The 23629-nt window shown below is 46.8% G+C and overlaps 2 protein-coding genes across 2 annotated transcripts in view; one reads left to right on the top strand and one right to left on the bottom strand.

Moving 5' to 3' along the window:
* LOC135829147 (ankyrin repeat, PH and SEC7 domain containing protein secG-like) overlaps positions 1–23629 on the top strand; it is a 238460-nt gene that overhangs the window by 27800 nt on the left and 187031 nt on the right. The gene's annotated exons all lie outside the window — the stretch shown is intronic.
* Positions 21786–22385, bottom strand: LOC135829148 (collagen alpha-1(II) chain-like). The gene has a single exon (XM_065341554.1). The coding sequence runs from the start codon at positions 22383–22385 to the stop codon at positions 21786–21788; it is 600 nt and encodes a 199-aa protein (XP_065197626.1).

The following is a 23629-nucleotide window of genomic DNA, read 5'->3' as shown; positions in this document are numbered from 1 at the left end:
ATTCAAAGTGACTGCTGGCATGTACGCTGGTACCCCGCCAGTCAGAGTGACTGCTGGCACGTACGCTGGTACCCTGCCAGTCAGAGTGACTGCTGGCATGTACGCTGGTGCCCGCCAGTTAAAATGACTGCTGGCATGTACGCTGGTACCCCGCCAGTCAAAGTGACTGCTGGCATGTACGCTGGTACCCCGCCAGTCAGAGTGACTGGTGGCATGTGCGCTGGTACCCCGTTAGTCTGATTGACTGCTGGCATGTACGCTGGTACCCCGCCAGTCACAGTGACTGCTGGCATGTACGCTGGCACCCCGCCAGTCAGAGTGACTGCTGGTATGTACGCTGGTACCTCGCCAGTCAAAGTGACTGCTGGCATGTACGCTGGTACCCCGCCAGTCAAAGTGACTGCTGGCATGCACGCTGGTACCCAGCCAGTCAAAGTGACTGCTGGCATGTACGCTGGTACCAAGCCAGTCAAAGTGACTCCTGGCATGTACGCTGGTACCCCGCCAGTCAGAGTGACTGCTGGGATGTACGCTGGTACCCCGCCAATCAAAGTGATTGCTGGCATGTACGCTGGTACCCCGCCAGTCAAAGTGACGGCTGGCATATACGCTGGTACCCCGCCAGTCAGAGTGACTGCTGGCATGTACGCTGGTACCCCGCCAGTCAAAGTGACTGCTGGCATGTACGCTGGTACCCCGCCAGTCAAAGTGACTGCTGGCATGTACGCTGGTACCCCGCCAGTCAGAGTGACTGATGGCATGTACGCTGGTACACCGCCAGTCAGAGTGACTGGCATGTACGCTGGTACCCCGTCAGTCAGAGTGACTGGCATGTACGCTGGTACCCCGTCAGTCAGAGTGACTGCTGGCATGTACGCTGGTACCCCGCCAGTCAGATTGACTGCTGGCATGTACGCTGGTACCCCGCCAGTCAGAGCGACTGCTGGCATGTACGCTGGTACCCCGCCAGTCAAAGTGACTGCTGGCATGTACGCTGGTACCCCGCCAGTCACAGTGACTGCTGACATGTACGCTGGTACCCCGCCAGTCAGATTGACTGCAGGCATGTACGCTGGTACCCCGCCAGTCAGAGTGACTGCTGGCATGTACGCTGGTACCTCGCCAGTCAGAGTGACTGCTGGCATGTACGCTGGTACCCCGCCAGTCAGAGTGACTGCTGGCATGTACCCTGGTACCCCGCCAGTCAGAGTGACTGCTGGCATGTACGCTGGTACCCCGCCAGTCAGAGTGACTGCTGGCATGTACGCTGGTACCCCGCCAGTCAGAGTGACTGCTGGCATGTACGCTGATACCCCGCCAGTCAGAGTGACTGCTGGCATGTACGCTGATACCCCGCCAGTCAGAGGGACTGCTGGCATGTACGCTGGTACCCCGCCAGTCAGAGTGAATGCTGGCATGTACGCTGGTACTCCGCCAGTCAGAGTGACTGCTGGCATGTACGCTGGGACCCCGCCAGTCAGAGTGACTGCTGGCATGTACGCTGGTACCCCGCCAGTCAGATTGACTGCTGGCATGTACGCTGGTACCCCGCCAGTCAGAGTGGCTGCTGGCATGTACGCTGGTACCCCGCCAGTCAGAGTGACTGCAGGCATGTACGCTGGTACCCCGCCAGTCAGAGTGACTGCTGGCATGTACGCTGGTACCCCGCCAGTCAGAGTGACTGAGTGACTGCTGGCATGTACGCTGGTACACGCCTGATACACGCTGAAAATTACAACTTCAGATAATTAATAATTGGTTTACAAATCAATTGGTTGGAAAGCCCAGTGCCCTCCCTATGCTTTGCTTTCACGTAGGTTATCATGCTTATTACTTCAGTTTCCTAATCATCAATTTCTATAAAACTGATAGAAACGTCTTTTCAATATGATTATCAAGTACATCTTTATGTATGTTTTTTGCAAAGACGTTTCTATTAGTTGGATAGAAATAGAGGATTTCTTATGGTATGCAAGCTCCACTGCAGCCACTTCATTACATGGAGATCCCTGCGCACACCATTCTCAAATCAAATAGTCTCTTCGCTGAAAATTACAAGTATGTCTCAATCAAATTTTCCTACAAGAAAATTATGAATTAGCCTCTGGGATATAGCTGATGATATTACCGCTCTTTAGAGATCGGATAGCTCTCATTCTGCGATGACCATGCCTGGAATTTACCGGAAGCTTGATTGATTATCTTCCAAGCTCTGGGCGTCAAGACCCCCAACATATGGTTCAAAACACAATGATCCCGAGGGACCCATTGGAACTTTATGAGCTGGAGGAGTATGCCCCATTTCCTGGGAAATTGTCAGAGAAACCACCCAGGGGATTAACAGCAGAGCAGAAGGGTACGGTTTTTACCACTCTTTAACGACGAAATGGCTCTAGTCTAGTGCCCTTTTCTGCGGATTCTCAGTCTGTCGGAGTACTTACTCCGAGAGTTGTCCTTATTAATGAAGAGCACAGCTTCAAGGCTGTGCTGTAAATGACGGGAGGTCGTTTGCATCTGCTTTTGTAGATTTTCCCGGGAACTGGAACCCTGGGGTTGAAGTCAGTATCTGCAAAACTTAGACTGCGACAGAAAACAATATCCTGATCTATGTGTTCGGTCTTCTTTGAACATGCGAGTGAGCGTGCGGACATGTTGGTGCCTGGAGTGGTGAATGGATGTCCAGTAAACGCTGTGATTGACACAGGATCCGCCGCTACATTGTCAGAGGATTTTGCCGACCGCCTATATAAGAAGCTGGAAAAGGAAACCTCTGACCAAGGCCCGAAGTCAATTGGTGCCAACGGACAACCACCGCCGCCAGAGACGAGGAGGACACAGTTCGGGTATTTGACAGTGCTCCGCCAGTTGGCGTGATGGAAAGGCGAACCCCGCGTTCCCGCCATCCGCCCCAGCTGTTTGGGAGTCCTGTGTGGCACGAGTAAGTGACTTCAGTGGTACTGACTGGATTGGTTGTGTTCGATATTACAGTTAGTTTTTGGAAAAATGTTGGTAGGGACTCCAATTTGAGCTGCACTCGTTTAGTCTAAATTGTCACCTATACTCTTAGTCTAATTTATTAAGTTACTTATAACACGAGGACGTGTTCTTTTTTCCGTGTAAGCGGGGGATATGTCGTATCCATACTATTGACACGTGCCTTTTAGGCCTCTACGTGACAAGTCTGCCTTATTTAGGTGTCTAATTATTTATTTATCTCCCGTAAACGGATTCCTAATCGCCTTTTATTTATGTCTTCACACAAAGTCTGGCGCCTTCCTTATTTGTTATACCCTGTTATTCCTTAGCTGGCTCCCGCTCTTTGTGATACAGTTTATACACATTATTGCTAAGTTTTGCTACATTACGGCGTGCTGGTGTACTATGGTTCATTATTTGTCCTATAGTTCGTACGGGGGGATCAGCCTCCTGCCCGCAGTTAGATATTATGGCAATCGCCTTTCTCTCTCTTTCTTTCTCTCTCTCTCTCTCTCTCTCTCTCTCTCTCTCTCTCTGCCTCCCTCTCTCTCTCTCTTTCGCTCTCTCTCTCTCTCTCTCTCTCTCTCTCTCTCTCTCTCTCTCTCTCTCTCTCTCTCTCTCTCTCTCTCTCTCTCTCTCTCTCTCTCTCTCTCTCTCTCTCTCTCTCTCTCTCTCTCTCTCTCTCTCTCTCTCTCTCTCTCTCTCTCTCTCTCTCTCTCTCTCTCTCTCTCCTTCGCCTTCCGCCTTCAGGCGGAACCTTCGGCTTTCGTCTCTCTTGCCTTGTGCTCTCATATCATCTCTTGAACTAAATTACCTTCGTTGAAGATGTGAGTAAACATGAACGCTGGTGTGAGTGTACGTGTCTGTATAATTATGCCTGAGTGTGTGTGTGAGAGTATGTCTAGGTATATGTGCGTGCGTGCGTAAGAGTAATTCTGTTGGTGGACTCTCTCTCCAAGTGGCCACCACTGCACAGCCTTGTAAGAAGAAGGTTAGTAAGTTAGTTATGTCAACGACTGCAGCCTTGAGGTCTAACCCCGGGCCGACCGGATACGACACATGACCAGACCGGTAACACACCGAGTGTGCAATTCTGGCGCCTGAATTAGAGAAATTCCGCCCTCTCTTCAGAATTGACGGATTTGACGGAATTGGATAAAATCAATTCTAACGACGGAATTTGTCACTTTTTGTGTAATCGAACTGTGCATCAACAATAACTAATTCTAGAATTGACGGAAATGCGTGTAATCGAAAGCACCTTGTATGTATGTGTGACCGCTTCATCGTGTGTTCCGCGAAAGAGGCTGCGGTAGTTACGCTTTTTGCCGCTGTACACACGGTACAAAACCGCATACAAGCATCATGTCCTTTGAAGTGGGCATGGAAACATGCGCGAAAATTGAAAAATCACATCAGCGTTCAAAGCCATCCCGGAGCGGCTTTGAAAGCGGATATTGGCTTCTAGTTTTGAGGCAAGTCGAAACGAGTGGTTTGGTGTGTCGAGTGCGCAGAGTTTTTGTTAGTTTTTGGAGAGTCCGGTACCATGCTTCGAGTTGTCTTTTCTGCCAAGGTGGAGCTACGGCTGATAGAACTAGGGGGAAAATCCCAGCGAGAAAATGGAACTATGATTAAAAGAGCAGTTGCCGAGAAGAGGATTGCAGATGAGCTGAATCTGTGCGCAAAGCAGCTATCCGGAGGTGATCAGGAAATGATATACACGGCCGCTATGGTTCACAACTCCAGCACACTCAGAGGAATACACCAGTTGTGGAGGCGTTACACCGAGCGACCCAAGAAATAGTATTTTTGAAATATTGAGCCAAGTGCCGCACGGCACCGTTGCGCTCAGCTCATGCAGAAATCAAAATTCCCGCTCTTCGCCATGGGTCACGCGGGTCACTTTTTACGTGTTTGGTATGCACTCCATTTGACTGCGTGAATGCACAGGCGTTGCAAGTGGTTTGTACAGTCATGTAAACGCGAATTTTTGTACCGGGTGTGAATGCAGCCTTAAAGGGAAGTATACCCTAAAATCAAAATTTTCACCAGTTGGAGTCTTCGGGGTGCTGAGTCGAATGGTCTTGGTCCGAGGAAGCTGATACGCTCCCTTCCTCCTTTATTCCTACTCGAACTCGCGCATTTCCACCGAAACTGGGTGACTGCGCCCTACTAGATGGGATTTGTATGCAAAATGTCACTAAAAGCGCCATTTCGTTCTTATAAAAGCACGGATGACCGCCATTGGCCCATATGTTGTAGTCTTTTGGACGCTGAGTCGACTGGCTTTGGTCCGAAAGGGCTGCGATGCAGCGTTCCTCCTGTATTCCCAATCGAACATGGTTGAACAAGCGGTCACGTGCTCCTGCGTACACCAGTCACCTGGTCACTGTGCCTGCAGGGTAGATCTAAAACTTACTAGCCTGTTTGACCTTTTTGGGTGCAGTCCTGTCACTCGAGTTGAACCTTGGTGTGAACGTTGTCGCCTGCTGGCGCGGTGACCAGGTGATTTGGGCACCCAGGAGCACGTGACCGCTTGTTCAACCATGTTCGATTGGGAATAAAGTAGGAACGCTGCATCGCAGCCTTTTCGGACCAAAACCAATCGACTCAGCGTCCAAAAGACTACAACATATGGGCCAACCGCGGTCATCCGTGCTTTTAAAAGAACGACATAGCACTTTTAGGTGGGATGGACGAGACAGAGAGAGTACAGAGGAAGCGGAGGATGGAACGGACGGCGGAGGGAGCAGTGAGTCGGAGAGCAGTGATAGCACTTTTAGTGACATTTTGCATACAAATCCCCATCTAGTACTGTAGGGCGCAGTCACCCAGTTTCGGTGGAAGTGCGAGGGTTCGATTGGGGAAAAAAAGGAAGGGAGCGTCGCAGCATCCTCGGACCATGATCATTCGACTCAGCACCCAGAAGACTACAACTGGTGAAAATTTGATTTTAGTGTATACTTCCCCTTTAAAAGCGGTCCAAACTTTTCATGTGTGACCGCGTCCTTAGTGGAGGCCGAACTGTGGAAAGGAGTAGCCAATTCAGCATGATCAAAACGCGACGCAGCTCACCAGATCAAGGTGTGGGTCCTCTTCAGGTGCCGAAAGGCAGGCTCACGCCCCTACATGGCTACTTCCCATTGTCTAACCCCAAGACAATTATGTAGCCGAATGGCCGAAATTGCGAGCGGCTCAGGATGAATGACTACAATGTACTGTCGCGGACATGGAAATCCAGTCGATTGACCAGGGCCGGCGCCCTCAGCGCGTACAGAACTTCGTCGTCGCATGCAGCGCACATGTTGATACGATGCGACCAGCAGCAGCGCGTAATAATGCATGCAATGGCTGCATGGCCAGCGCCCTGGGGCCGCTAGACGTGCGACCGGATTTCCATATCCACGACAGTACATGCATGATGATGATGTGTTGTGTAGAGTGCTGCTGTGGATGCCGCCAGCCTTTTTACGCCTTTGCCTTTGCCTTGGCTGTAGCTATCAGTGAGTAGTAAAATACATGTACGTATTTTACTACTCCCTGGTAGCTAATGCCTGTAAAAAAAGGATCTCATTTTCTCTGCACTGCCTTGCTTCTACTAACTACGATCTAGCCCGGCTGTGTACCACGTGACGTGTAAGTGGGTGAACAGACAGGCCTATTGTAGGGTCTACATAATATTTAGTACAGGCGACATCGCTCACTAGCACTGTAGCATGTGATGACACTTGACCAGCTAGTCCGCCTCTGCTCTGGCGACACAGACTGTCGGCTTCATTTCGGAGTTGGTGTGGGAGCATCAGCAGAAAGATCGGCCCGCAATGATTATCTAGACCTACGTGTGGATGTACACGAGTAGCACTGTACTTTTGTAGTGTGGATCAGGCAGTAGAATCTGATGTCATGTTGTACAGTCATGTACATAATCTACGCGTAAATCTACAACTTTTGCCAGATCAGACAGATGAATGAAGCCACAGAGCTCTGGCCGCTGGAGCGTGCATCGAACGTGTAGACAGGATCTTGGACTGCTGCACCGTCCGAGCTTCAGTTGAATGCGGAATCGGTTTTTTTCTTGCTCGTTGCCGGCTGTGGGCGTTCTGGGCGGATGCGTGTTCTGCTTGCGGCCCTTGATATTGTTATTTTCTGGGAGTTCGAGTCACGCTCTGTCGCAATCTGGTTGCGGAAGTGAAGCGCTTTCGTTCGTTACCTGCCCATCGGCAGGTGGCGTTTAGATTTGTGGGACTACCAATCGTCCGGGTCAACGTTACCAGAATAGCAGACGCCGGACAGGAACCACCCGGTCGTTATCGGGAGCAGGTGCTTCTCCCTGGCTTGAAGTCAGGTAAGCATCTCCCATTCAGTCCCCAAGATTTCACTGAGGGCCTGCGCTGAGTTCTAGCAGTACAGCAGCCCTAACCCGTAACGATTTATTGGAAAGGTTTCTGCTGATGTACAGTACTCCGTGTCGTGTGCTCACATTTGTCCGCATGGTGTTGTATTAAGTAGTGGTTGCGACTTCGGCGTATTGTTCGTAGTAAAGCGAAGCAACGGCAATTCAAACGCGAAGGTATTTCGGCTGCTGCAATATCCACTCACTCTCAATCCGTGTGTTTTACAAGCAGAGAAAATTAGTCGATAAATAATTTCGTCAAATTCCAAAGAAAGGACTCCTTCCAATCGGAAACGGTGACGTGACCATTGACCTGAAAAACAAAATAGTCAATACATGTACAGTCGACTGTCACTTATCCGACCACTTCGGGAATCAGGCATGTTGGATAACTGAATATTTTGGATAACTGATATCATTTTTATGTGCATATAATTATGGCTGGATTTCACTGATTTATGTACACAATACCCAAATATAATTATTCATGCATATTCCATGTACACATACATATTAGCATACTTGACCACATCTACTTCAAGTAAATGCATATTACACCGTATAATATACAAAAAAACAAGCAAAAGTTTTTTTAATTTTTTTTTGGAATTTTCCTGTTGAGAGTCATAAAATTACCACTCCCGGGCTTGTCGGATAACCGACGTGCTCGGATAACTGGCGACCAAATGAGTGACATTCGACTGTACATGGTTATGGCTCATGAGTAGGGGTGCGTGGATTATTCCTGGAATAATTTGGGAATACTATCGAAAATGTTGGGAATTTTAGGGGAATTCTATCGATCTTTTGCCAGATCCATTGACCTTCAGAAGAGTTTTGGGGGAATTCGGTCAATTTTGACCTGCAGAGAACAAGTGCGCATCCATGGACGCACGTGCATGTACATGCAGCAATCCCCGGACACGACATACTGTAAAAGCCATAATTTTATATTATATATAACGAAGTACTAACTCTAACGAGTTAACGAGAAGAAATCTGTCGTTAAAATAGAAATCGTTATACAGAAATCGATACATATACTGTCCTAATGAGCGTTGAGAATGATTGAAAATCGTTACCTTTGGTACACGTAAACGAGTCAATTTTTGGAAATCGTTATATAAGCGCCTCGTTAGAATAATGGCTTTTACAGTAGTAGCTGTGTACACTCAGATGTAGATCTAGTACATGTAGTGTAGATCCTGCATGCAGTGATCACGTGCCTGACCGTCTATTTTGCATACTAAAGAGCATGCGCAAGGCACGATTCGTGCTGGGGTTCTTTTTTGGGGGGGGGGGGGGGGATTCTGGAAATTTTTTTCCATGTTTTGGGAGAATACTTTCGAAGTTCCGCGGGAAATACCCGAAAGCGTGTCGGTTGCGTTCGAGCATAATCCGCGCACCCCTACTCATGAGTGCACAATTAGTTTTATTCCCGTAGCTATGCAGAAGACGTTACTTCACTAACGTCTGGCGCTAGCCAGGGTCCACACAGCTTTAATTTGGTGTTTGTTTGTGTTTTGTGTCACGCCTGGCGCTATCCCGTATCTGTCCCGTACCGTACCGTACCATCAAATACAGCTGGCCACATACAGCTGGCCGCACTATTCAAATAGGGCTTTCAAACGCAAGATCATAACGTGAAGCAACTTGGAAGAATGAGTATGAATGCGAAGTGTATGGGGGAATAAATGTAGGGCGATAGTGCGAGTTCGAATCCCAGGTAATGCCTTAAAAAAATAGGAGAATCTAAAAATTTATACATGAGCCAGAGCGCGCTGAAACATGACCACAGTTTTTTTTTTTAAAGTCGAGATAATCGCTATTTGAATTTCGCGGCAAAAAAACGAAGTGCAGTGCAACGCGAGTCGCTGCTGTTGTTCTCCTCGGTCGATAAGACTGTTCCGGATGCATTTCTTTGTTGCAAGTAAGTTTATTTGTTTGAGTTTGTATTTCATGTTGCGCTGAGTCGCCTAAAACTGATCGTCATCGATGTATCGATGGAAGAGCCTAGTAGTAGTAATGTACTGTGGAGCGGAAGAAGACAACATCCTCGCACTCTATGCGCAAGATAAAATATTTGAGGATTCGGGTCGGAAACAGAAAGAAGACGATGGTGGCTACAGCGACGAGTCATTTGAGGGCGACACTTTCATCGAGCGTAAAATAATTGATGGTGGTAGTCTCACGATCTGCAGTGACGAGGAATTCTACTCTGATGACAACCTGGCAAGCGATTGGCATCGACTCTGACTTGGGAGCCGAGTCGGCCGATGATTTGGCCAGAATGGACATCCGGGACAATGCCAGTGTTGGTTGCAAGTGGAAAAACAATCAATGGACTCCGCTGCTTCTTCAACTTGCTTAAGTCGATAATTTGAACACCCTTATGCGGAACATTGCTAGCACGAGCAGTAGGCAGCGAAAGCAGTACTCTCTGGTGAGCGGAGAAAACCGTGTGCAGATGGGCTTTGGTATGGGGAATATGAGTGCGACGTCGAGTATGTTGAGGAAGACTCTGTGCAGCAGTGTATACTGTATATCTGAAACTAAAGGTGGAGTGTGATGGAGAGGACGTGGAGTGCCAACTTTTTCGGCCATCTACAGAATGATGTTGACCGTGTTTTCGCTGGCGGTTTTCCAGTGGTGCTCCGAACAGGAAGTATTTCGGACACCCAGCTCAGCTGCCTATAGAAATTTTGGATGTGGCCGAGTACCTGTCAGCTCATGCTATAAGACCCTGGACAGAGGAACTGACGAGGAAAGGATGAACCAAGGGATAATAATATATCAACTGTGTGCAAAAATGACAATCCCATTGCTGTACGTAGAAATTCACCATTTCAACAGTGCCCTATATAATAGCATTGTAGCAACACTTAGACATGTCCGGTCAATCCAAAACTTTCAGACAGTGAACATTAGGTGTGTTTCATCATTTTAGAACAAAAAACTGAAAATCAAATTTTTGGTCTGTGGTCATATTTTAGCGTGCTCTGGCTCACATCCCTATGCTTTTTTTGCCGTCATCAAGGCGGTAGATGGTACCCTCGACCGTACCTGTCCCGTACCTGTTCCGTACCGTACCGTACAATCAAAGACGGCTGGCCACAATTCATATTCAAATAGGGCTTCAGTGTCTGCTCTAGGATTGCAGGACAGCCGGGTACACGTGTACCTGGCGTAACCATTTCAACCAGGTCGGAGCCGGGTACACATATACCTGGTGCTGTCTCACCAGCCGAGTCACATGCTTTAACTGGTTGGTGGGTTTATTTTTTTTTATATTTATTTTCGCACAATAAATGGGAACTAGGCCAATGATATAAAGGCGAATGGATAAGCCGCATTTAGAAAAGAGAGGACAGGAATTAGAAAATTACGGAAGAAGAAGTATCTGACACATACAGGCCATAATTATAGTCCGTCCTTTCAAAGTTCGAAAGTGTAAAGTACCAACCGCGTCATAGATGACCCTTCACTATATTTTCAACCGGGTCCAAGCGCCGCCCAACCGGGTGGATTACCCGGCTCACCAGGCGCTGGAGCAGACACTGGGCTTTCAAATACAAGATCATAACGTGAAGCAACTTGGAAGAATTAGTATGTATACGAAGTGTATCGGGGGATGCATGCAGGGCGATAGTGCGAGTTCGAATCCCTGGTTATGCCTAAAAACAAAAAGTAGAAATTTATAAGATTTTAAAACATCCCTATGTATGTGTGTTTTTTTGTCTAGGTCATCAAGGCAAAAAAGCATAGCGTAGGGCCCTGAGCTTCCAAGCTCTCTCGTTGATTACCATTTTACGACTATTTTCTCCTCGTATGTTATTGAAATACTTTGATCGATCTCTTCGTCTTTTTAGGGGAAATCCCTATTCAAGTGCTCTTTGACCAACTGAGCACATGATAATGACGTAGTTGGCTGACGTTTGAATCGCCTCGAAAAGAGATTTCTGTGACAGATGGGAGTGGAATGGCATTGATGGTGGAATTTACTCGCATATTGGGCTTGGGGTGGACTTTGCTGTAATCCCGCGCCTGATTTGTGACAGCTAGTTAATACATTGACCTGCCGAGCCAATGAGGTAAAATTATATTCCATACAATACGATACAAGAGAATGAAATTGAAGACACCACTGCAGCTGTAGTTATGGTTGATAAATATGGTGGTAAAGACAAACCTGGCAATATGGCGGTAAACACACACCTGCCCACACACGCTCTCTAGGCTGCAAAGTTCTGGCACAGAGCTCTCCTTCTCACCACCACCACCATCAGTTCGCGCCTGGCGCCTGGTCGATGCATGGCTGGCGGTATCCGGCATAGCAGTCTGGTACATCAAGTAGCGCAGGGCACATAGAAGATGACACAGCAACGACATAGCTCGATTGCGACGTACGTTTCGTCCCCACTGAGTAGTATAGTGCCGTAGGGGTTCTGATCCAAAAGTGACCTTTGACCCCTGGCTGCCAAATAAGGAAGAATAGTCCATATATGGCAGATGACCTTTGACCTTTGACCTTTGAGGTACCATATAAGGCTGAATAGTCCATATATGGAAGATGTCATTTGACCTTTGACCTTTGGTGTTGACCTTTGACCTTTCCATATAAGGATGAATAGTCCATATATGGAAGATGACCTTTGACCTTTGACCTTTGGTGTTGACCTTTGACCTTTCCATATAAGGATGAATAGTCCATATATGGAAGATGACCTTTGACCTTTGCTGTGACCTTTGACCTTTGCTGTGACATTTGACCTTTCCAAATACGGCTGATTGGTCCATAGAAGGAATGTGACCTTTGACCTTTGGGATTGGTCTATATATGGGGTGAAGTGTCCTTATAAGGAAGGTGCACGTGGTTCAGGTCATAGAAGGCATGTGCCATAAAGGGGTGAAGTGTCCTTATAGGGAAGGTGTACACGGATGGTGTCATAGAAGGCATGTGCCATAAAGGGGTGAAGTGTCCTTATAGGGAAGGTGTACACGGATGATGTCATAGAAGGCATGTGCCATAAAGGGGTGAAGTGTCCTTATAGGGAAGGTGTACACGGATAATGTCATAGAAGGCATGTGCCATAAAGGGGTGAAGTGTCCTTATAGGGAAGGTGTACACGGATGATGTCCTATAAGGCATATTCCATAGTAGGGTGAAGTGTCCTTATAGGGAAGGTGTACATGCTGTAGTTTTTAAATAAGGCATATTCCATAGTGGGTGGAAGATGCCTTATATGGCATGCGTATCCTGGCCAGGTCATAGTAGGCATGCAGTTGAAACAATCATTGAGGTCCTTTCTGTCTGAGGCTTTGAAGAAAAGAAGCATCATGTAACAAAGCTGGGTTCGTACCCGCAACCTCTCGTACGGAAGGCATGAACTGTACCAAACGACCAGGACGACTACACACAAGACCCAAGGCTCAAATCACCTATTTATACCCGGACCGTAAAGAAGAAGAAAAAACGCATCATGTAACAAAGCTGGATTCGTACCCGCAACCTCTCGTACTGAAAGCACGAACTGTACCAAACGACCAGGACGACTATGCATAAGAGGGAAGGCTCAAATTGACTACATATACTGGGACCGAAGCTCACCAAGGTCTCGCTGGATGAGACATCAGCGACCTATCGACAATGTCATCGAGCATGGAAAGAAGGGTGGGTGGTGGTGGTGGTGGTCATGGTGATGGTGGTGGTGGTGGTGGTGGTGGGATCAGCATGGCATCCAACAGATGGACAGTCGCCAACAATCACTACCCGTGCAGGATCATGATGCAAGTCAACCCGCGTACAGAGCACTCGTTTCATTTATTTTATATTTTATTTTTTCATATGAATGACATTGTGAATCATGATCTAAGACTGTTCACATCCTTCTTTGTGAGCCAGGTATTGAATTTATTATCCGTGTAGCCTTTCCATTGCACAAGACGTTGATCCTTGTTGTATTTCAACACCTTATCGAATCTCAAACCGGTCTCTCTGGCGTGTTGCAGTTCTGCTTCGTAAAACGATCCGATGATGTGTTCTCCCATCAGATCACGAATCCTGTAGGTGTGTGGTGATGTTGGTAGGATGTCATCCACCCTGAATACTTCCTCCGTCCAGTTTGCAGTGTAGCCCTTCTCGAAATGACGCTTAGATACGGTTAAGCGCACCTCATCATCCACTTTGAACTTGGGTTTCGACTGCAGGGGGTCTTGTTGATCTGCATCTTTTGGTATTCTACCGTTCGATGCTTCGGTAGGTGTCATTCCAATGCTTCTATGCTTTGACTGGTTGTAGCGGTCTAGTAGTTGAGGTAGGACGTTGAGGTACGTGTTCGTGGATTTCTCTGTAAAGTGACGCCACATTCTTGACTTCAACGTTCTATTGAAGCGCTCGACCACCACCGCTTTACCCTCGTTATGGGTGCTGTACATGATGACGTTGTGTTGTGATAACCATCGTTTCATGGGGGCATTGTAGAATTCCTTGCCTTCGTCTACCCAGAGTTTTAACGGTGTCCTTCCGGATGTACTGACAATCTCATCGAACGCATCTCTCACGGCGATACCCGTCTTCGATTTCAAAGGCATTGCCCAGGCATAGCGGCTGTATAAGTCGATGACTGTTAGCAGGAATTTGATGTTCTTATTGCTTCGGGCAAACCGTTGCATATCCACGAGATCTGCACTCCATATATGGTCAATTGCTCTGCTCTTCACCTTGCGTCTTTTGAAATGCACTCGTCTGGGCTTGTGCAATTCGTTAGCCAGTTTCGTATGGAACTGTGCGGGTTGTATCTTCTTCTTCTTCTTCTTCTTCTTCGGTCTTCCATCATGAATTGCCCTTTGCACTTTGGTGTCCCACAAGACTCCACCACCACCTTGCAAGGCACCTAAACTGAGAACCAGTTTATCGTTTTCCAGCTTTTCGTCATCATCAAAGACTCTTCGGAAAATTCGAAGTGCTTCATCCAGACCATATTTGGAAAATAGCTTTCCCATCAATATGGCATACCATCCACATACTGCTGTGCTTCTGTCTTGAACGGCTTGGGTGTTGGTGATGATCTTACAGTCTGCGTAGGCTTCTTTAAAGAAATCGCACAGTGCAGGTTCAGTGTAATCTTGCTCCATAGTGTATAGACTGCGTCCGAAACTGTCGAAAACCAAGATCACGTTTTGCTCGCGACACACGGTCAACCAATGATGTCCGCCTTCCGTTGCATCGTACACCGGTAGAACGTTGTCGGTGTTGACGATACAAAAGTCTCCATTGTTCAAGGGTGGCAAGAGGTCGTAACTCGTACAGCCCACGAACCCTTCGACACCATTCAATCTTCCTTTGATATCGGCACTGCTGAGAGGATAGTCCATTCTTGATCATAGCCTGAAAATATTTGGCACGTGATCACATGGAGCGTCCGCTCAGGATATCCTTGATGATACGAGTGATTCTGCTTTTGTCCTTCAGCACCTGTTGAATGAATGATGCATCGTCCACCATCACCTTTTGTGCTCTGATCATGAAATGCTCGGGATGGATCAATTTTGCTTCTGTTGTTCTACCATAGGTGGAAGTCATATCGTTGAGATCTTGAAACTTGAGCTGTGATCCCGGTACAGCTAGCACAAGGGTGGTTAGTTCATGAATCTTTCGTTCCGATCGAAGGAACCCATCGACGTGTTTGTCGATTCCCATGGCACCTGCTATGGCTGCAAACGGGTACCTGGACATGTAGATGCGATTCGTCTCGTTCACCAGAGTAGTGTAGTCGTCCAGCGTCTGCGTCTTCAGGGCATCCGCAGCCGCTTCCACCCGACTCCTGAACCTCAGTCGATCTTCGTCGTAGAGTTGCAGCAGTTGTGATCGGCTTGTGAAATAGTTGCTCTTCAAAAAGGTTACCGGTATATTTGTATGCCGGAGGAAACTGTCCAGGATTTGCAGGATCCATCGATCAAATTCATGATCTTGTAGTAGATTGAAAGGCACCGATGTTAAAGGTGCCTTTCTCTTCTTCCTGACATCTGCAACGGAATCGCGAACTTGATCGGTAGTGGAATCATAGTTGAGTATGTTGGATGCAATCACATTTCTCACAGACGGGTAACTGATGTGATCTGGATTGTTTTTGAAGTGGGTATCATATAGACGCTTTACACGCGGATCGGCTTGCAGTTCCAACAGGGTGGAGGTGTTCAAACTGTGATCTGGCACTTGAGAAAGAACTTTCTTGACGCTTTTCAAGTAGCTATTGTAGTTATTACCTCCTTTTTGCCGCATCGGTGGTGGTATACCGAGAACTTCCCACGAATTTGCTCTCTTCTTGATGATGTGCTGGGGATGTTTTGACATAAACTGTAAGGTTTGCAACCTTTTCCGCTTGGGTATCACGAAAGATCCCTTTCTGAGCCCCACTCTTTGTATACTGCTCGGTAGCCCATTGGAGAATTTCACCGTAAGATGCTCCATTCTTATTCATGGTTGGAATTTTTTTTCACGTTTCAGCTAACTTTCGGGCTAACATTTCGGCTAACTTCTGGGCTAACTTTTCGGCTATTATTGGATTTTTTATTATTATATTTTTTTTTTTATTTTTTTTTTAGAACGAAAGAGCATGCTGTCCGCAGATTGAGTATTTTTTTTTATATATATTTTTTACTTATTTTTTTTTTTTAATGTTTCGGCTAACTTTCAGGCTAACATTTCGGCTAACTTCTGGGCTAACTTTTCGGCTATTATTGGATTTTTTTATTATTTTATTTTTTTATTTTTTTATTATTATTTTTTTTTCTTTATTTTCTTTTTTTAATTTTCTTTTTTTAATTTTTATTTTTTAATGTTTCGGCTAGCTTTCAGGCTAACATTTCAGCTATTATCGACTACATGTATCGCGATCGTATACACACACACACACACGCACACACACACACACATCAACGAGGGGTTTATTCAAAAAACACCTTTAATGCCGTGTCTTCGCAATACGTGTAGTACTGATTAGAAGAGCAATCAATGGTTAGGATAGGCCTGCGACACACCGTCAATAACTTCTCATACAATCTAAAGATAATGAATGACTTCGTACACAGACCACCAAACAGAGTATTGAGATAACGTTTGATGTTGCTTTTATCGGTGAAGCGAAACAGATACATAAAGTTTGCATTGATCTTCATGTCCTTAATGTTATCAAAGCTCTGAGAGAGAAAGAACACGTTCAACTTATGATGATGACTGTACATGGTGAAGAACTTGTAGAGACACTCTCTTTGACTACCATGCTTCAAACCCATCACTCTGATGTCATCAATGATCACATAGGTATTAGGCTGGAGATCCATGTCTTCGATGCACTCGGGCATGATGCTGTAATGCTTAAAGGATTTGAGGTTTGGAAGACGATACTGATCGGCCGGCGTGTTGGAGATGACCACCATACGCTCGGGTTGCACGCGTTTCAGGAGTTTGATGAGAAAGTGGGATTTACCCATGTTGCTCTGTCCCAGAAACAATACGTTTTGTCCCCAGGATTTCAGAGCAGGAATGATTTCCGTGAACCAATCCTTAGACTCGAATTGAAGACCAGGAACGTGCAGCTTGTGTCGAGCAGTGACCGTGGATGGAACATCGTCATTCCTTACGGGACTAGCCTTTTTCTTCCTCTCGGTTTCCTGTCCAAGGAGCGAGATAAAGTCCATGATCAGATGTTGAAGGATGGGCCGATGTGAGCGGAACTCAGAGAAGACGGTCCTGCACTGTTAATGTTCTGTCGAATTTTTTGAGCAAATGGGGTTTCAGGACGGGTCAGTGATCTCTGTGGTGGTGGTGGTGCAGACAGGAATGATGAAGCTTCGTTCAGGGCACGATGTCCTAATTGCTTGAACAAGGCCCTTCCTTGTTTCTTTATTCCTCGTCTGTTGCGACCTTTGAAGAGAATTTGACGAGCTGGCTTTTTGGTTTTTCGAGGTGCTCGTTGCCGAATGTTCTTCGGAGCGTGACGACGACGACTTTTAGCGCGCTTCGTGGTACCTGTTGATCTTCCCTTCTTTACTCCTCTACCGAATATTTTATCCATGACGTTGTCACCTAGTGATGCCATGGTACCCATGGCTAAGGGAGCAGCCAGATTGGTTAGTAGTGGTATGGCCTTGGCGGCTAATCCTGGTGGAATGGCTAGACCACCTCGGTGCATGGACGGGTTGTAAGCCGTTTTCATTTGTGCTTCCACGATGTCTCCGGACTCTCCTCTCCCCAAAAGCATGGGAAGAAGCGTCATTCCTGCCATGGCAGCCAAGGGTCCAAGTCCACCGCGTTGCATGTCATCTTGTTTTGTCATGGGTTCCGCCATCTGCTTGTCCATCTCCTCGGGTCCAGCACCAATAAGGTTTTTCCAGAAGCTCTTTTTCCAGAAGAAACCACCGTGTTGTCGACTCGACGATTTCAAATCACCACCGTAGACACGATGTCTGGTCTCTAGGTCACCACCTTCCATGATGCCCTTTTAGTACTAGATCGGAATTAATTTATACAACTTCGGCTTTGATGCCTTCGTCTTTGCTCATGGTGTACAGGTACTTGTCCATGCAGAGAAGGTTGACTTTGATCGAGGCACCATTTTCGCTAGGTCTCCTCACGGGGGCGTTTGTCACGTCGTTAAATTGATAGTCGATGGACAGATTTCCTCTCGATCTTGGATTGTCTGTCATCCGATCCAGATTCAAGTTGATAGGCACCATAAAATAGTGATTGCAGTAATCTGCAGCAGTGATGGGGATTTGCGTTCCATACGTCTTGCCGAAAAAGTCTTGAACCAGATTGTAGCCACGCAGGTAGGAGGATTTGTTGTAATCGTAGAAGTATTGTCCTTCCGTATTACGACTCACATCCCACTGGAACTTGAGCGGGTTGTCAAAGAGCGTCTCGTCGTTGACAGTGACGCGAAGTTGACTGAGATTTGCATGAATCATGGCCAGTCTGTTCGAAGAATGTGATGCTTGGCCTCCAGCCAATGTTGGTTGTGTACCATGAGTCAAATCCGTGAAGAACAGGATCATTCTGCGTGGTATGTCTGCATTGTGAAGCAGTTCCAGTGTACCAGCATCATCTGAAATGCTCTTTTGTATGAGACGAGGGCACCACGTGTGGAAATAGAGTTGCTTGGGAAGGCGTACACGATCGGTAAGATTGGGTTCCATGCGATAGGTAGTGTACACAAAGTCCAGTTGGAGTAGATCGATGTTAATATCACCGACACTCAGAGCACTGTTGCCACCACCGCCCTGATCGCTAAGCATGATGTATCAGGAAAGCTCGGATTGGGGTAGATCAAAGCGAAGCTTCATCTGTGTACCCGGCGGTAACCAAGCATCGTCCTGATTGAAAAACGGTAGGAAGGGTCTCAGCTTGTATTGAAACCGTCCAACGGCTGCCCGAAGTGCATTTTCCTGTACCGTGTTGGAGAAGCCTTCGTTGGTCACAAGCTCGACGGTGGGTGCACGCTTGGGTGTGAAATTAGCGTCGAAATCCGGTGCTCGTGCTGCATCAGCGTGTACAGCGTTTGTTTCGAAGGCATAGCCATGCTTACGCTTCACACCAAGTTGATAGGGCGATAAATCCACACCTCTCAATGCTCTTTGCGGATCCAGTTTCTGTAGACCGTAGAGATCCGAGTCAACGTACTGAAGACGTTCGCTGCTGCTTTCCATTAGACTGAGGATATGCTGAACCATCTGCATGTCGGCAACTTTACTCGATTGCGTGACCTCTGTTCCGTTGATCTCCACTCGAATGTTCTTGAACCACGAAAAGGCTGGTGACGTGGTGCACACCCATCGCGTATAGTCTCCAGGTTGATTGTCGAGATTGTTTTTGACACTATAGCGCATTTTTACGATGAAATAGCTCTCCCCGAGAGCAATGAAATTCGGTGACGAGATGTCCAGTTCATTGTTCAGGGATGGTGGTGAGCGATCTGCTGTGGAAAAGAGTCGTACTCCGCGTCTACCCTCAAGCAACGAGAGTTTCTTCTCCGTCCTGTCGAGTATGTTCTTCTGAACGATCTTCGTGTTGGTCAGGAGTCCCGTGAAGGACTCCGGAGCTTGCGGCGAGTAGATTTCCTGTGCCATTCTTGCCAGTCACATTATAATAGGGGCGAATTTTTTTCAACGATCCAATATCCAGTGTCTTGCGAAAGTCGTTCATCATCGCTATCAATCGTCGATGCTCCTCGTTAGTGAGCTTCCCATCTTCCAGAGTGATGCCCAATTCCAACATGAACGCGTCTTCAGCTCTCTCCATCTGCTGCAGTTGTTCGATACACGTGACAAGCTGACGTTTGGTGTCGAGAACGTGTTTGCCTATGCATGCCATGACCACGCCGATGATCGTGCTACTGATGGCGATGATTCGAATGCGATGTTCTCCAGATACGACACCACTCCCTTGGAGAATATTGAGAAGGGTTTGAGTGAGTATGAGAAAGGACAAGATTGCGGTGTTGTAAATCACGTACTTCTCCAGGCAACGCACCTTTTCGCTCTCCAATTCCTTGCGTTTTGCTATATCCTCCACCATGTCTCGCACGTGGCGGACACGAACATCTGGAAGATCCATCTAAGTAGTCGTGCTGGTGATCCGAAGATCAAGGTAGACGGGATATCCCGAAGTGATGTGTTCGCCGGTGTTGAATTTCAACCAAAACGAAATGCTAGTCACGTTTTCGTGTGGAAGCAGCAATCGCTTGTCTTCTTTTCCAAACACGTAGTTATTCAAACCGTTGAGGGTTTGAATGAGAAAGGTCTTCAACACCCTCGAATCAGTGTTGTCTTCGTACTCCACAGCAGGTCCAATGAGGTCGGTGTAGAGCAGGACAAGTCGTCTGTCTTTTGTCAGATCCACAGCGAACGGGAACGTGTGAGATCCCTCGATCGTGTATGGCTTGAGAATAGTGCCCACACCCAGCACCAATCCGGGTGAGTCCTTCTTCAACAAGCACCGTTTCTTCCTGGGTACCGAGACACTTATGCGGCTGGTGTGACGAGAGTAGGAAAACACAATGTCTCCGTGTCCCGCTCGTTTCAGAGTGGCATTGATTATAGACACCAAATCGTCTACATCGCTGTATGTTCCCGTCTTGATGGACAGTCTATCCTCCTCTTCTTCTTCTTCTTCACCATGTACCACATAGAGTTTGTTCGTTGCCTCGTCTATGTTCTCAAAGTGTACTTCAAACTGAGCCGATTCAACATGCAGGACTTTATCGCGCGTATCCAGGTCCTTCACATTTAGAGTAAAGTTCGGTTTGTGCAATCCCCTGCTCACCCCCGACGTGTTGTTCGCCACCGTCAGTATCACAGACATTCTGATGTTGTGATGGTAATCACTATAGGTAGGTTTTATTTTTCATTTTCATCTCAAGAATGTAGAGTAGCATGTGTGCGCTATATATTATATGTACAATCGAAGTACTTAATACTTTCAGATATTGTAGTGTGCCATGAGTTCTGTGTGGATGCCCTGGATTGTGTGAGAAGATAAACTCTCGACAAAGTGCAAATGACAGAACAACTTTGACGTAGTGCCGTTGAAGAATTGACTACCACCAATGCGATAATCGCAATCTTCGATTCCATTGATTCTGGAAAATGGATCCGTGTCCAAGTTGGAATGTATCAAAATGGAGTTTACGTATAGAGTGAATAGGCCTTCTGAATTCCGAGCGTAACTTATGACACACTTTGTACCCAAGAGATCCGTCATGCTCGACACAGGCTTATCCAAAGCAACCGATAATTGGTTTGTTAAAGACGAAACGGGTAGGTTGAATGATGAAGAGCCTGAACCCGTGAAGTAGTTGCCACTTATGTGGGTGGCAGTGAACAACACATACAAACTATCCAAGGTGAAATTTCCGACAGTATCGATGTCGAATGCCTTCAACGCCATGTTTCTAGGGTCAGGTGCGTCCACTTGAATGACTTGGAACATTGCAAAAGACATGTTGTCGTGAAACAGATTGACGAATCGTTCTCTAATGGAAACTTGCTCGTGTTGTGAAATGTTGAGGTAGAAGTGACCGTCTCGGAACATGTCGATGCCGTTCACGATGATTCTCTTGTCGTTCAAGGCAACGAGATTTCCACCTCTGTACGTGTTTCTCCTCACCCTGATGACGGATTCAAATCTGCTAGGATGAGAGTATATGTAGAGGTAGGCGTTTCTCCGAATGTAAGGTAGTAGATGAAACGGATCGGATAGGTTCTGACTTGATTGCGGACCCACGGGACCTCTGGTTCCTTGGGGGCCCACGGGACCTCTTTTTCCTGGAGGACCGGTTGGACCGATGGTTCCTTGGGGACCGACGGGGCCTATGGTTCCTTGATCACCTTGGACACCACGTTCACCTTGTGAACCGTCTTACCCATCTTGTCCTCTAGGTCCAATCTCACCTTCAGGACCCACTAATCCACGTTCTCCACGTGGTCCAACTTTACCTCTGGGACCTTCTGGACCAGGTATTCCTTGATCACCTTTTTGACCGCGCTCACCACCTTGTCCATCAGCTCCTCTAGGTCCAGTCTCACCTTCAGGACCGATCAATCCACGTTCTCCACGTGGACCAGCTTCACCTCTTGATCTATGAAGCTGACCGAAAGCCATCCATTCCGAGCTGAATTTCTTGTACAAGATGAGCGTGGTTGCATCCACATAGAAGTCACCGTTTCTCCCTACAGAGTTCAGTGGCATATCACCTCCGCTAAGCCATCCCAATCCCCGATCACCACGAGGACCTTTCATCTTGCGCACAGCGTCGATGTCGTGTTGCAATCTTGATGATGATTGACGGATTTCATTCTTCACCCAACCGGCAGGGACAGCACATGTCAAAGAGCTATCGTTGTACGTCAAATTACAGATGGAATGCTCGTTCATGTCGAGGTTAGCATCCATGGGCACGGATCCGTCTGTTTTAACGTGCAGCTCATCAGCTGCTATGGCTTGATCTGTGTAGCGCATAGATCTGTTTTCCACATCTTGCACATTGCTCTCATCGGCTTTCTCCTCTTTCAGTTTCTCCACATCATGAACCAAGGTGTTGTCGGTGTCATCGTTCCCCACAACCGATTGCATCTCGGCAATGTCATTCCGCATGCTTTGCATGTGTTTGAGGGAGGCCTCGTCACCATCACTCCTATGGAAATGCGTAGCCCAGTATGCCATCTTCGCACACGCACACACTGTACTAATTAGGTTAGGAAATATTTTCTTTCTCAAATAAATCGTATTCCTTGATGGGTGTGCACATGAGATCACCCTGGTTCATCTTTCCCAATTCCATTCTTTTCACATCCTGCAACCCATTCTCCACTAGTAGGAGTGGGGATACTAGAGTCAGAAGAGGCAAGGCAGCACTCTTCAGTGGACGTACTACTCGACACAACACCACCCATACTTGTTCTTTAGAAGTTTTATTTTTTATTTTTTATTTTATTTTTATTTTTTTATGATTATCATGAGATATTGGAGTAGAAAGTAGTATACAGTCAATTAAGCCCGCCAAAAATATTTGACCAATCAGCATCGTGCACGCTAAAATTCATCTCATTTTAAAGGTTCCTTACACGATACCGCCACCTTTGTGAACTGATACAGTATAGAAAGAAGATCACAGTCAAACGTGTGCATGTTCTGGATCACGTGGTCAAGTGAATAGGTTTCCCAGCAATAAGCATCAATCAATGATGTCATAAGAGATATATCAGATGGAGATAAAAGCAGCAAATTCGAACGCAACGTGGACAGTTGCAATGAAGACACCATCCTAGTCGACTCCATGAGATGCAGTACGTATAGGAGTGGAAAATGCTGAGGAAGAGGTTTCATGATTCGACTGAACCTCAACCAGGACACATTGCTACGAGGTAAGTAGGAATGTAGTTTACGTAATGCATCCACATTCGTATCGTATACTATACAGGATAATGCTATAGAATAGTTTAGACTCTTGTATAAACAGGACTTCTTCATCGCACTTATCTGCTCTCGAAGAGGGTGTACACGAAGCTGATCGGATAAGAGTTCAGTTTTCGAAAGAAAATGCAAAAGATGACGATCCACACCACATAACCGCTCATGTGCAGCATAAGGCTTCTTCATCAAACTACATCTCTGATGCACATCAACTTCAGGTAAGTAAACCACATCCATGACAAGTCCACACGAAGAACATACGTATCTTCCTTCATGAACAACATGATTAA

The sequence above is a fragment of the Sycon ciliatum genome, chromosome 13, assembly GCF_964019385.1.
Source record: "Sycon ciliatum chromosome 13, ocSycCili1.1, whole genome shotgun sequence".
NCBI lineage: Eukaryota > Metazoa > Porifera > Calcarea > Leucosolenida > Sycettidae > Sycon > Sycon ciliatum.
This window is presented reverse-complemented; position numbering and strand designations above follow the sequence as displayed.

What these genes read in the sequence shown, in the direction of transcription:
- LOC135829148 (XM_065341554.1), bottom strand. Translation starts at nt 22,385, where the DNA reads ATGCGCTACACAGATCAAGCCATAGCAGCTGATGAGCTGCACGTTAAA.